At 44.1% G+C, this 15,262-nt stretch overlaps 1 protein-coding gene across 1 annotated transcript; it reads left to right on the top strand. All coding sequences in view use genetic code 11, as the record gives it.

The window, feature by feature from the left end:
- Positions 1-9,022: 9,022 nt before the first annotated feature.
- On the top strand, positions 9,023-14,105 carry EGR_03936 (Serine/threonine-protein phosphatase 2A regulatory subunit B'' subunit gamma; the record flags this gene model as incomplete). The annotated part of the gene is made up of 7 exons (XM_024493185.1): positions 9,023-9,076; positions 9,107-9,211; positions 9,251-9,363; positions 9,505-9,718; positions 10,257-10,537; positions 11,566-11,904; positions 14,015-14,105. The coding sequence occupies 7 exons, from the start codon at positions 9,023-9,025 to the stop codon at positions 14,103-14,105; spliced, it is 1,197 nt and encodes a 398-aa protein (XP_024352457.1).
- Between the last annotated feature and the right edge of the window lie 1,157 nt (positions 14,106-15,262).

Here is a 15,262-nt window from a genome sequence, read left to right as displayed (position 1 = left end):
TCAGTTATTAGTAGCATGTCTGCGGAATACAGGACTGGGGTAGTTGCCAAAGATGGACATCATTTTCCCTTCCATTTGGGGGTTCATCACCCATTCTCTCACAGCACATGTCTGTCTCCCATCACATGAAGGGTTAGCAATCAGTAATAGAAATCAATCGTTGCCCTTTATGATCAGATTTGCTTTCTCTGTGACCAATGTAGCGACTCGAGTCTCTCCTGAAGACGAAGGAAGTCATAATATCAGGACAGAATATGCACTGCCGACATACAGAAGGCCTGCGTGGGAGCGACTGGCATAGCCGGGAGGCCACACCGCAGGGCCGAAGTACAGAGACAGAGCCTTAAGTGTTTGCTAAACCAAAGCGACGCGTTAAACAAACAATCGCAGCATTGAGCTTCAACTCGAAAGGTTCTTTTCCTTAATTTTTGCAGTTATTGTGACAACATATTCCAGCTTATACTTGTTCCACTTCTTTTTTTTCAGCAATTACCACCAAAAACGTTCGTGACACTTTGACCTCCTAAAAAACCACTCTTCAAAAAAAGAATTAATAAGCTCTCACTCGCAGACTACTAAAAGGCTTTAAGCAGCATATTGGTGCCAATCAATAATTTATTTCAAATTATTTGCTAAACTGCTGATAAAGACTACTCTTTGAGCATCTCATTCTCGGTTTCAGCATGCGCTCCACCTTCCGACGATTCTAAGGCAGACGAGACAGGTGGGGCATAACCCTCTGCCAGCTTGGGTACGTGACCCCGACCACTATTATCGCCCTACGTTGGAGTCACAAATTCCATGAGTTTCCTCTCAGAACGAATCAAGACAAGAAAACAGGGCCCGGTGGGCGCAGATAATGAATAATGTGATTGGTTACCGCGGCAACTGTTCTTTGAAATCCGACCCGAGGTGAATCACGATAAACCGATCGGTAATATGAGAGGTTTAGACCACGTATGAGATTGCCATCTTCCTCGAAGAAACTAATGTTGCCACAAGCTTCTGTGTCTAAATAACCCATCCAGGAGTACAGGCAGCTAAAAGCACTAATTGGCGATGTGTTCGGTCAGAGTATTTACGGAAGACTGATCTATACCCTGAGAAACTACGTGAAAGATCTGGTCCAAGATTTAGATCCTTGCCCCTTTGAATGGAACTGCGTGAACCGACGGTGAGATTAGGCAAAGTTTGTGGTAGTATGAATTTCACCACAAAACGGGTCAATGTGGCGGCGCAAGGGATTCAGATCAACTGACGAAGGGTTAGCACCATCGGTGAACATTGAGTAGCTTGAGAGATGTCTGATTAAGCCTGAATATAAAGTCCTTTTAACCGCAAGAATGCCACATGGGATATTCACTTCGTGACCAAGATTCCGTTGAAAACTTTGACAAGTTGTGGATAGGTTGGTCGGGGAACAGAAACTACAATCCTCGTAGTCTGGGAAAGAATTTTGGAACCAAGGACGTGGAAGTCTGAGGTAATAGTATTGAGGGCAAATTACACCAATCAAGCAGCGCAGACCGGTTGAAGTCCGAACAAGCGACAGGGTGGCCTACAAGAGATTATCGGCACAGTGACGGAAGATTACTCAGTTCCAAGTAGACGCATCACCCTAGTGTTAAAGAAAGGAACCCGATATATGGGAAACACAAACGAAGTTTGAGACTGGGAACAACGATGGAGGAGAGGCTGTGCCACCTAAATCAGGCACATCTGCCCCAAAGACGTAAGTAGAGAAAGAAACTTCAGAAGTGGGTTTTAAAATAACTTCAACGTAGCAAGAGAAGGGAGAAGCTAAAAACGGCAGTGAATCTGCCCTATTTAAAGATCTAGCATTAGCTGAGCGAAATAAACAGACAGCCCACAACCGCAGCTGGCACCCACATATAAAACAATTCCAGCCATTTGTTCATCTGCCTACCTTTCTGTAGAGAGAAACAAGGACCAAGGGTCAGGGGCCAAACACACGTGGGAGAACTTGTCGTTTTCATCGTCGTCAAGAATCACAATGTAACAGAATCACATACACATATAAGCACACGCAAATTTGAAGTAGAAATATAACAAAATAAAAAAGTTATCCAGGAATACAAACTCACGGCATCGAGCGAGCTGTCAAGTGTGTTTAAAAGCGGGGGAATAGGGGGAGAAGGAGGTGAATGGACTAAAATCACGACTAGATTAGTACATCGATCAAATACCGGATTGGTCACGGGCGGCCACTGCTGCTGCAGCGAGCACCCGCTGGTGCATATCGGCAGCCGAGGGGGAGAAGAAGATCACGTCTTGATAGCTCGGCGGGGGCGGCTCTTCCAACCCGCCGCTCCTACTGCTACCGCCCGACCCCTCACAATCTTCTCCGGTGACCAACCCGGGCGGCGTCGGTGACGGTTGCAATGGTGGTAGCGATGGCAGTGACTGCAGGAGGCGTTGACTGGGGATCCCTTCACATTGTTCAGCGTCTGTGGGTAAGATTACGGTCATGGCAACCACGTCCTTGTATGCCGGTGGAAGCTCCGAGTTCAGACTGTTAATAAAGAGTGCAAGGCAATCTTCTAGCCCCAATGAACCGCCATAAAAGAATAATTTTGTAAAAAAAACAGTATCTTCAGAGTTAGCCTATGCACTGAGATGGTCTGATGTTCAAAAAGCCACGCATTTGCATTTCCACTGCAAACCATGCAGGAGAAAAAGGTATCATGGTATCTGTACGTACCAGAACGTGGCGTGTAAAGACCACCGCTATCTGGCAAGACGTCAGTAACGGGAGGTGAAATAGCCGATGGCACAAAATGAGCGCCTTAGGTATTGCTGCTGAATCATCCAGCAGTGAGACTCGCAAGGACTTCGAGCTGGCCACCACTTGAAAACAGCTCCGCTTAGATTTGAAAGCACCGAGGTCTAAGGTGACTACTCGTGCAGCACACAATGATTTGACGGTGTTTATTTTTCGTTTGCACCAGCCGTTTCCAAGCGAGCCCACCCCTAGCCTAGTGATGGCAAAACAAGCACCTCCCTGTGTGTGTGTGCATCGCTGACTCAATAAAATCTTCGGCGATTAGCTGCACCAGATTCTGGTAGTTCGGGGAACCATATAAACGTAAACTGTAGTAAGTGTTCGCCTTCTTCATGGCAATTCAAATTCCTCCGGAGAACTTCTCCCTATGAGTAAAAGCTGTAATGCGTTGGCCATTTAACTCTGCTTTACTGAAGGGTCAATTTGTGTCCTGACCATTGTACCTTCGTAGCGTGGGCTGGCCTCCGGACCACGCCGGTCGCCCAAAGCCATAGTGTACGTCAACGATACAGACTCTGCCCGAGCGTCATGTCTTCTTGCGTCCTTAAGGAAGTTTCGGTCTGCTACATTGGTAACAGCGGAAAGCGGATCTGACCTTAAAAGACATCTATGCTGATTCCAATTGCTGAGTCATGAGCCTCGGCAAGGCGGAAGAGGTGCATATGGTACACATGAGAGAATCAGTAACAAACCCTGGCAGAAGGGGTGAAAAAGACGTCCAACTTCGGCAACTACCCCAGTCTCGTGTTCTGCAGACATGTTGCCGATAACCAAGGCGCCACTAGCTGTGAAAGAGCTGTAAGGGTTCATAATGGAACCGTCTACGATGCCTGCATGATGTCATTTATGGGAGCTCGTGATAGCTCCTCCACTCCTCTGCTGGTTGGATAGAAACCAGATAGACACATGACTAGGCAGCACCTAAGTGAGAAAGTGGCAAAATGAAGGGGACACAAAACCCTACCTCCAAGGGAATATGTTAAATCCAGTCCATTGTTAGCTGACTTGGTTATTAAACCAATGTTCCTGCGACCAGATATGGGCACTTGTGATGGCCGGCGCATTCCTCATTCTCCGATTCCACTTCCCATACAGGGCGGAACTTTTGATTCAGTACAAATACCAAGAAGGATCAGCGACGTTGCGGTCACGCATCTTCCCATTTGCGTGGAAATTTGATAATCGATAAGGTTAACTGGTGGGTGTTTTTCTTACAGCACCGATTACCTTGTGATGGATGACGTGGGAGGTTGACTAAGGGGAGCGCCAGAGACGACGCTCAAAAGACGAGAGGGGAGCCTATGTAATACCTTGATTGTTTGCTTAACTCTCAGTTTTGGTAATAAGCCACCTGGGGGCTCCGCCATGATGTCTGCCGGGCGGCCCGATCTTCGGGCCGTGTCAGTTGCCTCGAACCCCCCCCCCCCATATATCAACAATACACATTTTGCCCGAGTACTGTCTTCTTTCACCTTCGGAGAAGTCTCGGGATACACCAAATCTATATTATGGAGCCTAGCTCTTATCACTTCTCCAGTCTTGAATATGAAAATTAGGCAAGAACATGCAAGGGTAGGAAACATACTGATAACCGTAATCTATCAACTGTTTCGACGAAATTCATACTAATTCTTGTGCCACAAATAATCTCCAAATCTATACCAGGCGGAGCCAACCCAGGCTTGGCAACCATGGTCGACACAATAGCTTCAAGTGAACTTACTGTAAGGTGTCTCAGCATATTCAGCCATGAGGTAAGAGAGTGAGTGTTTATAGACGCCCAAGGTGATCAAGTCGAGGCTGTAAGGTTTGAAGTAGAGGTAGAAGCACTTCGAACGCTTACGTACTGGCGCTCATTAAATAAAGTGGATGGCCTGACCCCAACCTAAAAACCTGCCTTAATCGCCATGCGGACTACTGGTTTGAGGACCAAGAATTTACTTTATCAACAGCACGGTCAATCGCGCTTCCTAGAGTGGGGAATAAGGCCACTAACCCAAATTAGGCAGGGAGAAAGCAGCTTCTATACATGAAACTTCAGTGTTGAGCTGATCCACGATTCAGCACACACCTTGCCAACGCTCTTCACATCATAATCGAACCAGACTTGAGCGATAGGAATAACGCTACCGCAATTTGGGCCTTAAAAGTAAGCTAAATGAGGAACCTGAACTATCATTAAAGTAATGGCAGCATATGGTTGATTTAGCATACTTCGTTCATTGAAACAATAAACACTACAATTTATCATTCTTTCCAAACAATGAACAACGTAGCTGCGAGCAGAAGCGAAAAAACCAAGCCGTAACCAAAATCGCCGCCATTTTCTTCCGCAACTGCCCAGTTTACTTCATGTGTGATCATGTGCTTATTTAGAGTTAAAGCCAAGGTGATAATCACAACTTAGAAAAATACCATCAACCGCCCCACACAGAATAAGCACAGTCTTCTGAGAATAACCAACGATATACTGTTAGCCCACCAGAAGAAAATTGCAATACAAAGGCCGCTTACCATCAGAAGTCATTCAGTCAGTCAGCAACCAATCTAAAGAGCTCGTCACGTTTTACAACGTATGCAAAAGAGGTGGAGATCAAACTGATAGCCCTTGAAGCTTACTATATTTTGAAAAAACAAGTGACACTAATTTCCTCGGTTTTACCCCAACTTTCCCTGTTGCTGTAAGAGTTAACGAACTGTTCCACCACGTGCAGAAGCAGAATAAATTCGTTTAAACCAATGTTGGGCGAATCTTTTGATAACTTGACAATTGACAATTGCTTGACATCGAGATTAAATGCGACCGCTTTACCTTAAAAGGCATTTGAACACTTAAATCACTGCTTTGGTTACAGCTAGAGACTTAAACGGGAGAGTGCTATGCCAATATGCGATAGAATGAGAACAGAAAATCTCCCTCACGTCTTTTTTAATCGACAACATAGGTCCTTCAACATTTTTTTCTTCATAAGAGACGGCATTTTAACGCATTCTGAAGAAAAATATTCACAAGCAATGCTAGCAACCGCATAAACTCGAGTTTCACAAATTTATTACAAGATCGACAGTGGTCTAGGAGTCGGAGAATTGTAATTGGACACATCAAGCATCCCCCAATGCAGCTGGAATTACAAAACAGACTGAAAAAGAGGAGTCGATAAGAATGCTAGGGAGTGCAAGCTACACAAAATTAGATTTGCAAAAAGGATTAAACCCTTGTTGGTGATCCAGTTCACAGACAGGATAAAACATCATTGTACAATCATTGGTGCCCAAACTACAAAAAAAACCGAAACCCGAAACATCGCAGTAAGTTAAAATAACTCACAAGTGTGGATATGAAAAAGTATTAGCAGGGCGTCGCAGAGTAGAGTCGTCAGTATCATCACTGGGGCCGCCACCGACGACACCATTACCTCTGCTACCGTCACCCGGGTGTCGGACACGACGGCGAGCACCGGAGGAAGAGAAAAAAAAGAAGCGCACGCAACAAAAGACGATGATGAGGAAGGCTGCGGTGCCCAGAGCACCGCCCAGAATAGCATAGAACTTGCTCGAATTGGCAGAAGCCGCAGCCGCAGCATTCCGAGACTCCGCCAGATCCGTGCACGACAGTAGCGGCTCCCCCTTGTGAGTGTGGCTATATATCCCGGAGAAGGGCGAGAAACAGGTGTGACAATCCACTTGTTCCTCATATTCTGTAGGGAAAAAGGAAGTGCAATGACACTTATGCGCACGGTGAGCATCGATTTCAGTTGAAATTCTCCAAATTCGCATTTTACGGTGGGGAACAAGAGTGTGATTAACAGCAAGGCAGATGCTATATTGGTTGCGCTTCCATAATCTATTTAATTACAATCAGATGTCAGAAGTCACCCAAAAAAGTGAACCAAGCCTTAACAGCTAAGGACTAACAAAGTTCAAATAAACGTCCTGATTAAAACGTGATCACCCTGAGCAAGTTTTAGCGTCGATATCTAACGACAAAAAGAGTCCAAAAAATAGGAAATAATCTGTTGGCCTATTTTAGTATCAAGAAGGGAATGAAGCCCCCAGAGGCTTCACAAAGATTACAAGTGGGGACAGACACGGTTTTTAAATTCCTGCTAAGTAGAGACAAAGCCAAATGTAGAGTGCATTAATCTTTTAGAACCAAGGTAAGGGTAGATCAACGCTCTTTCATATCTTTATAAACCTCACTTGGAGTTCCAAAATTATGTTGACTCATGGCGGCAAGTTTCATCAAACAGGCCTGACATGAATACAAAAATCAAGCGGCAATTTTAGCAGAGGCTTTTTGACCAAACTTCAATAATTTACGGACATTTACAAAATAGCACCCTGGGAATGGCCCTACCCAATTGACAAGAAAACATGGCAGGAGTGAAAAGTGGATTTGAAAAAGTCCATTCCCATATTACTTAAACTGTACGTGCTGAAGTACTGTGCTTTGGACAAGCATACGCGGAAGTACGAAGGATTATGCAGGTATGCAAATAGTTAGGGAGAAAAGTTAACGACTGGGTACGCGTGCATGACATTAGATAAATTAGCGCCGAATGCAGTTGCCTTAGGTATGCATCAAGATATAGCAGAAGTGCGTCACTCATCAGCACATTCGCTCATCCCTAATCTGCCTCGCTCATTCATCTTTTGACTCCTCCATCCATCACTTTATTAATCGTTAAACTGCTCAATGTCTCGCCCACCTGGACTTCCACACAGCTGCTCTGATATTCACTTTCGACTTACTTATTCACTCATTTTGCCCAGTCATTTATTCGTTCATCCACCCACACGGTCATTCATTCACTAATTCAGACACCTACTCATTAGACCACTCGCTGGTCAACTCATGAACTCGGTGAAAGGCACAGCATCTGGATCACTGACCTTTACAAGTTTTCTGGAAGAACCTATCAATGAGGCTTTTAAGAGTGCGACAGCGGCATTGTCGACGACGCTGTTGCATTGGTCTAATGAGTTGGAGAGTTCCACTGCCATCTTCCTCCGGCCAACGAATTGCAGTTATAGGGGATTCGGTAGAATTGACACAGTACTCCTGTAGAACAACCTCCTTAGGTGGATGTGACAGTTTCTTCGGAGACTTTTGAAGGCGATTTTGAATACCAGGTTCGCAGGGTTCCACAGAGCACGGTTCCCACGAGTGCCAGGTACACCACGATGGTGGCCAAAATCCAGCCATCTGATAGCAGAAGGCAAAAACTTCACAAGAAAGAATAGAAAGACGAGAACTAACCCAAAACAAGAAACGCAAAAAATCCAACATTTTAGTGATTAGATAGCATACAAAAACACGAACCACAAGTGCAGCAAGAACATAGAAATTTGGTTTCTACAACTTATTCAATGAAAGATAACAGCTTGAAACAAGAGCGAAAAAATATCCCGGCACAGCAAAAAGAAAAAAAGGGATTAAAGCATCTTCTAGTGGGAAAAGCGCTGTGAAAACTTTGAAAGAATGCTGAGTGCGCTTAAGCAGGCTGAAACGCCTGACGAAGAACCAAGTGGACCGCACAAAAGCGAGGACAGTAAAACAATAAGTGTTATGTGACGATGGCATTGATTACAGGACTATCTAAAGTACACCAAAGAAAAAAGACAGCTTAGTAGCCTGTTGTATTATTAAAATTCTACCCCTAAGGATAATTTAGCACATCATGCACATAAAATTTAATTAGACATTTGCATCAATGATTTATCCCAAAAAGCCTTTCTAGTATAGAATATAAGACTTTGTAATTTTACCGTATGCTCTGCTTTTGGTTATGCCTTACGCAAATTTTAAAAATGTTGAGACAATAATCATCGGTCATGAGTTAGACCAACTTATCCACGCTATGTTTGGACTCAAGTCGCAATCGTACTTTGCAACTTTTGCATTTTTTGATTTAGTGAAGTTTTCGCAGTTTTTACAACAAAAAGGCAGGAATGTATCGTCTTGTGCTCTGCTTGTCTGCATAATTTAACAGAAATTAATTGTTACTGAATTGTATTACTATAGAAGGTAAATTTTGTGTGAAGCCCTCTTCGGCTATGTAGGGCGGCTGTTTCAAGCCGAACCTCGAATTGCGTTGTGTGTACTTTGTTGCTGTGACTATTGGGGTCGATCTTACATTCCATATAGGCATTAGTATTTAGCGATACTACTTTTACTGAGTAACTCCTTTGCTTACCGCTGCAATCATCGTGTTTCCTATGTTCAAGTCGACTGGTACTGAGCCATCGGATATAAATGAACTGTTATCCAAGGTAATTTGTTAAAAAAATTTAACTTCACAGAGCCAGTACAACAACAACTTACTAGCTCGAAAGGTTCGAGAGGGAGCCAGAGACCTTCTCCTAGAAAGCAAAAATAACGAGCTGCTTGATAATGACAGTCTCGCTGTATAACATGATTATATTTTTATCCGAGTTTTTTGACAGGAGTTGTGGAATATCTTAGAGCAACATAAAAACCCCGATCCTGGTCATGGAAAGAACTACATTACATATCCAAATTTTCTCAAGGCGAAGGAAGAGGTTTGCCTCAAAGCAAAGTACTTTGATTTTTTCCAATTTTTCGTATTTATTGATTGAGTGTCTTTCATATGATCAGTTCGTTTGGTATAAAATTAGTACCGACGTTGCTACGGTAAATCCAATTAAACCTTAAACTCTACCGTTATGCTATCTTTCAGACGCTTTTTTACAGCAACCACCTTCGCAAAGCTATGCCATGGCGACCGTTTTTCCCGCGTAAACATCCTCAACTTTTTTAACTACGTGATGAAGACCGTTTGGTTGCAACAGACTCGTATTGGCATCTCCTTTTACGACGAGAGTGGTGAGGGCTACCTACGTGAGGCGGATCTCGAAAACTACATTTCTGAACTCATCCCCTCCCTCTGTAAGGTATGCACCGCGCAGATTCGCCAGTGCCTAAACGACGGGACGGTATCCGGTGAAAGACTGACACTCGAGTGGCAGGGTTTGGTTTGTGCAAGCACTGGGTTTGAGCTTTGTCCCAGTCTGTTCCCGTAGATTGCAATTTCTAATGCTGAGCAACGGGACCATCGTTCGGTAGCACTATATCTCCACATCACCTAATAGATATAGATGAGGAGTCGGTCTTTTCTCCCCGATTTCTGTTTCGCCTTTGTGTTGAGTGTCGCCTGTTATTATCACATTAGGCTGTTGTATTAACTTGAGTATCTTTAGGTTTTACTTTCATGTGCTCACTAGTTGGATTCATTTTTTAGAGTTTATCATATGACCTGCTCGATTGAAGCAATGACAATATTAGCTGCATTTTGCTATCGATTTATAAGGAGATTCAGATTATTACCTTGGCTGCAAGTTTGAAACATCTCCCCCAACCTATCTATCAATTCTCTCAGCTACGTTTTCGGTCTGTTTTTCTCAAGTTTATTGGCCTTTCTTTCCTTATCAGGTGTCTGGCTTGGATGAGGCCTTCAAGCCCTTCTACGTGTGTACCGCCACGCGCAAGTTCTTCTTCTTCCTTGACCCAATGCGTGCAGGTCGGGTGCGCATCTGTGATATCCTAGCTTGCGGCTTCCTCGATTCCATCCTCGAGCTGAGGGAGACCACCACACCACAGGAGCGACTGGAGATCAATTGGTTCTCCCTCGAGTCAGCGCGACGTGTATATGCCAGCTACTTGAGGCTCGACACGGATCAAAATGGAATGCTCTCGCGCCAGGAACTCGCTGGGTAGGTCACGCAAAGTATCTCAAAGATGAAGTTTTTTTGACAGGAATCAACAGTTCCGTGCAGCTATTAGTAGGTGGTTTAATATGAAAAGAACGGTTAGTGTGTGTGCTGCCTGAGCAAGGCATGACTGAGCTTTTTGTTTAAAGAAGGGTTTACTTGATTGGTAGTGGTTTTGCGTTTGAATTCTTCTTTTTTTTGTATTCAATGGCGGTGCACATTTTTGTTGTATTGAAGCATAGGACAGTAAAAATGATCCATATTTAATTAGTGCCTATCGCAGCAACATTTTGGCCCTTAATTCCAGTCCATAAATCCACATTGGCGACAACTTCGCAAGCTCAATATTTGAACAGCAGCCATCATTTCAAAAATCCACTTATACCTCATTTCACAGTACGATATATTGTCGTTTCGAGGCTTGGCGCGGATATAGGCGTGTATCCGTCTCGTCACACGATAGCCGCGTTCTCAGTTCAGTCACATTACCCAATACCTCGGTCTCAGCGCGGGTCTTTCATGTGGCTGGCTCCCCCAGGCACTCTTGCTTGTACACCAATAACTACGGCGGTGGCTCTTTTTCTTGCTAAAAATGTCAAATAAAACTGACTGATCACAAGCCTCCTTTAATGACATACCAAAATCAATGACCGCCATTAACCCTTGCAGTTCGAACTTATGACGGCAAGGTGTGTTCAAGGCAAATCAGGACTTGACACATTCGAGGAAAACGCTTTTTTAAACAGTAGTAGCTAGTGGATGTGTTCAAGTACTCATAATAAATGACGCGCAGGCCATATTTCTTCACAGATGCCCTTAATCACCAATGCCAGGCGATAATGCTAGTGTACATATGTGTGACGTGATGGAGTTCACTCTGAACAGCGACGGTGTGAAACGCATGGATATCAGGTTGTACAGAAGACTTCAAGCATGGTAGGATGCGACGATGGAATGGTCATCCACAGGAAGTCCTTCAAATGGTGCATTTAACAGGAATCAATCATTCCATGGTTAATGCCTCCTATTAGGTACAACAACGGTTCCCTGACCGACGTTTTTCTGGACCGAGTTTTCCAGGAGTGCCTCACCTACGAGGGGGAGATGGACTACAAGACTTACTTGGACTTTGTGTTGGCGCTGGAGAATAGGACGGAGCCGCAGGCCATCGCCTTCCTCTTCCGCATCATTGATCTCAGCGGCCAGGGGCGGCTGTGCTGCCAGACCCTCGAGTACTACTTCACCGCGGTTCAGGCACGTCTTGGCGATGGTCCCGATGTGCCGAGGTTCTGCGATGTGTTGAATGAGATATGTGACATGGTGCGGCCGCAGAACCCAGATTTCATTACCTTGGATGACTTGCTCAAGTCGTGAGTCACTGCTATCATCTAAATTTCCCGTTACCTTTTATGAAACCCCATGGAGTGATTTAGTTGGCCTTGGCGGATCACTGCTCCGCGGAAGTCACCCTTTTATATTCCCTTCTTTATTTCGACCACTATAACGTAAATTCTCCTTCAGTGGCATATGTGGAAATTTGTGGCTTAATTACCAGCTGACACTCATGGGGCTAGAGCTTCCCACACTCCAGCACTCGCTGATTCAATCCGATATACTGATGAAGATTTGGTCGCATGAGGATACAAGTGAATGTCTTCATACCTGTTAACTAATAGGCTAATCTACCCATAAGTTTTCCCTGAATCCAAATATTTTCCTTTCTCTCTTATTTTTTGTTCAAGAGGCAAAGGCGACACAGTGCTGGGCGTTCTGATCGACATACAGACCTTCCTGATGTATGAGAATCGCGAGGCTCTGGCTGCCGGTTTGGGAAGCGAAACTGTTATCTAGCCCTTATCTCCTCTCCCTCTACCTCTCACAAATTGCACCGCACATATCATCCACGTCACTCCTGTTTGCTTCTAATTTCTGCTGTGATATCCCATATCTGGTTGTAGGAATTGAGCTGTGCCTAATCAAAAATGGGTGCTGAGTTTTTAATAGCTTATTATGAAGTAAATGCATAGAGAAATGGAGGTAATATTATCGACGGCGTAGTGAACAAGGAATCGGTTCTTGTGGAAATGCCTTTGTGCATTATGAATGATTTCTCGCTGTACATCGACTGGGGGTATATAAGTGTGAGTTACATGGGGATGGAAATGCCCGCTGGCAGGGGAAGCTCCCCACCATGCGGATTCGAATATGGCAAAACTAGCCAACTGGGGTTTCGTTGGCTTACTCCTGTTCTCTCGCCATTGTGGCACTACCAAGTCCCCTAGTTTTGGTTTGGGGCTGGATTGGGTTGCCACTTCCTGGTAGTTATTTCTGGGCCGACTGAATTGGTCAGTGTCAGCAGGAGCAAGTAGACAGACGCTAGGAACTCTCAGTGATTATGCTCGGTTCCACTGTTGAGGTTCTAGGATTAGACATGGATGATCCACTCTGTGCGTCAACTCCAAAACGCTGATGGGTACCCGCCCGAAAGGAGAAGAGCCTGCAGGCCTCGTCTCTAGTGAAACACTGAGGTGCGATAGGATTGAGACGAAGTGTGGTGTCACCGACTGCCTACGCACAATGAGGTTATCACATTGTCTCTGATGGCGGCCAAGCCTAGAATCCCATTTTAACAATTTGTAGAAGTTTTGTTCGTAAACGAAGAAATGTATGCAGCGTTTTTACAAAAGGCAGATATCTCATGGGTGGGACTCAAGATTTCCTTTTCCCTCTGAGGAATCGGACTCCCCAAGATGAAATTTACTTCCCAGTAGCGTAGCAACATCAAGCAATCCAGCATTTTCGGCGGTTTTGATTTGAATGGGTTTGAAGTGTTTAAGGGATCCATCGGGCGGCTTTGTGACAGAGGGTTCCAGAGGTTCTGACACTTTTTTACGGAAGCGGTGCGCATTCGAATCTAAAGCCTGAATACAACGCTGTACAATGGCAGATTGTTTTTTGCGCATCTGCTTCTTGATGGGCTTCTTGGAGGTACGCTGCGGTCGCTTTCTGTTTGTACGCCCCATTTTACTAAAATGAGTAAAGATTTCATTAGAAAGAGGGAGATTGTAATCCTCTAAGAAACAATAAATACAAGCCACACCAGCAGCCAATGAGCTGTGCGAGTCCACCCGCCTTTGAGTAATCAGCTGATGAGTGTTTAATGAATTTAAACACCGAGAATTATGGGTACATGGGCATTTATGTATAAAATAAGTCTTTTCTATTTTGTTAAAATTCAAATTAAATTATTGGTGTAAATATAACTAAATTTCACAATTCCGAATTCAAAATTTGCCAAGCTTATAAATTTTTAGGCATCGGCACGGAACTGTGTCGCTGTGTATCACTACACAATCCCGCAGAGTTACAACCTTGGCTAATGGAAATCGTGTGGAGCTATTTGTGTAGTGAAGGTCATTTATAATCAACGCACAAAAGGACACGATTGTAGTACTTATGCTGTTTTAGTATTTTTTTTAGAGCGGAGGCGGGGAACGAATCGAACCTTATGACTGAGAAAGAGTCAGCGTCCCGCAACCCGGAGAACTGTTCTGCGCCCGATCCACCCTGAACTTGTATCCGCTCTCCCCACATACTTTACCCAATAAACATGACGAAACCAAATCGATCTGCGTGTTCTAAGAATATGAGGGCCAGGGAAGATGATATCTACGAGCCTCGTCCTACACAATGACTGTAGCTATGTAGATTAAATAAAAGCACTAGTCGCGAGATTAAGGAAATCATGTAGCCAAATAGATTCCATTAAATCCTTTGAAATCTTATTGTGTACCACATTCTTTTAAACGTTTATTCGTTCTGAGCTAAAACATCCTTACGGCAGCGGTGCTTTTTATTCACCGTAGATTTGTATCATTATTGCTTTGGATATGAATGTTTCATATTCTAGAGAGGTCTGCTGTAATCCAAAGTAATATAAACAGTCCAAAGTTATTTTTAGTCTATTTATGTTTTGGATCCTCACTAACGTGTAGGACATTCCGTCTTGGCCTGCGAAAATCATTTACAATATGCGTTATCAAAGTCTGCTAGCGCCAAACAAACTACACTAAAATAGTTTCCTGAAGTAAAACTTTGCTTTTTTCACTTATTAAACATGAACATATCTAGCTTATTTCTACATTAAGGGGTGCGTATTTGTAATCTGCCTTGGGGAAATAACGACACTTTATTTTAAATGCCGGCCGACAAGAATATCTGCTAAATACTTTAAGGTTTCCGAACACTTAATCTTCTTACTCATGGAAATGTTGTAAACACCCAAACTATCCGCCTTTAAGTCGGAAGATGGTGTGTTGAAACTGAGGGAGGGCTTCGTTTTTTCTATTTCTGTTAAGTTTTTTGGTTCTATTGTAATACGACAGTGGTTTATCCCTCGGTTCTAGTGAGGCGCCACTTTTGTACTATGAAGTTGCCCCCTTGTACCTTCCTGGGTGGGCTGGCCTTTTGGGCCATGCCAATAGTCCAGACACCTTCTCTGAGCTGAATACACATATTCTGTCCGAGTATTTTGTCTTCTTTCGTCTTCAGGGAGTCTTGGGACGCTACATTGGTGGCAGCGGAAAGCGAACCCGATTTTAAAGGACATGTAGCCTGATTTTCCACTTCTGCGTGATAAGCCTTAGTCGAGCAGAAGAAGTACATATGCCACGAATGGGAGAATGGTGATGACCCCTAATAGAAGGGTTGATGTTGACGTCCACCTTT

Source organism: Echinococcus granulosus, assembly GCF_000524195.1.
Source record: "Echinococcus granulosus chromosome Unknown EG_S00022, whole genome shotgun sequence".
Taxonomy (NCBI): domain Eukaryota; kingdom Metazoa; phylum Platyhelminthes; class Cestoda; order Cyclophyllidea; family Taeniidae; genus Echinococcus; species Echinococcus granulosus.
Note: the sequence above shows the minus strand (reverse complement) of the source record. Positions and strands in the feature narration are given on the sequence as shown.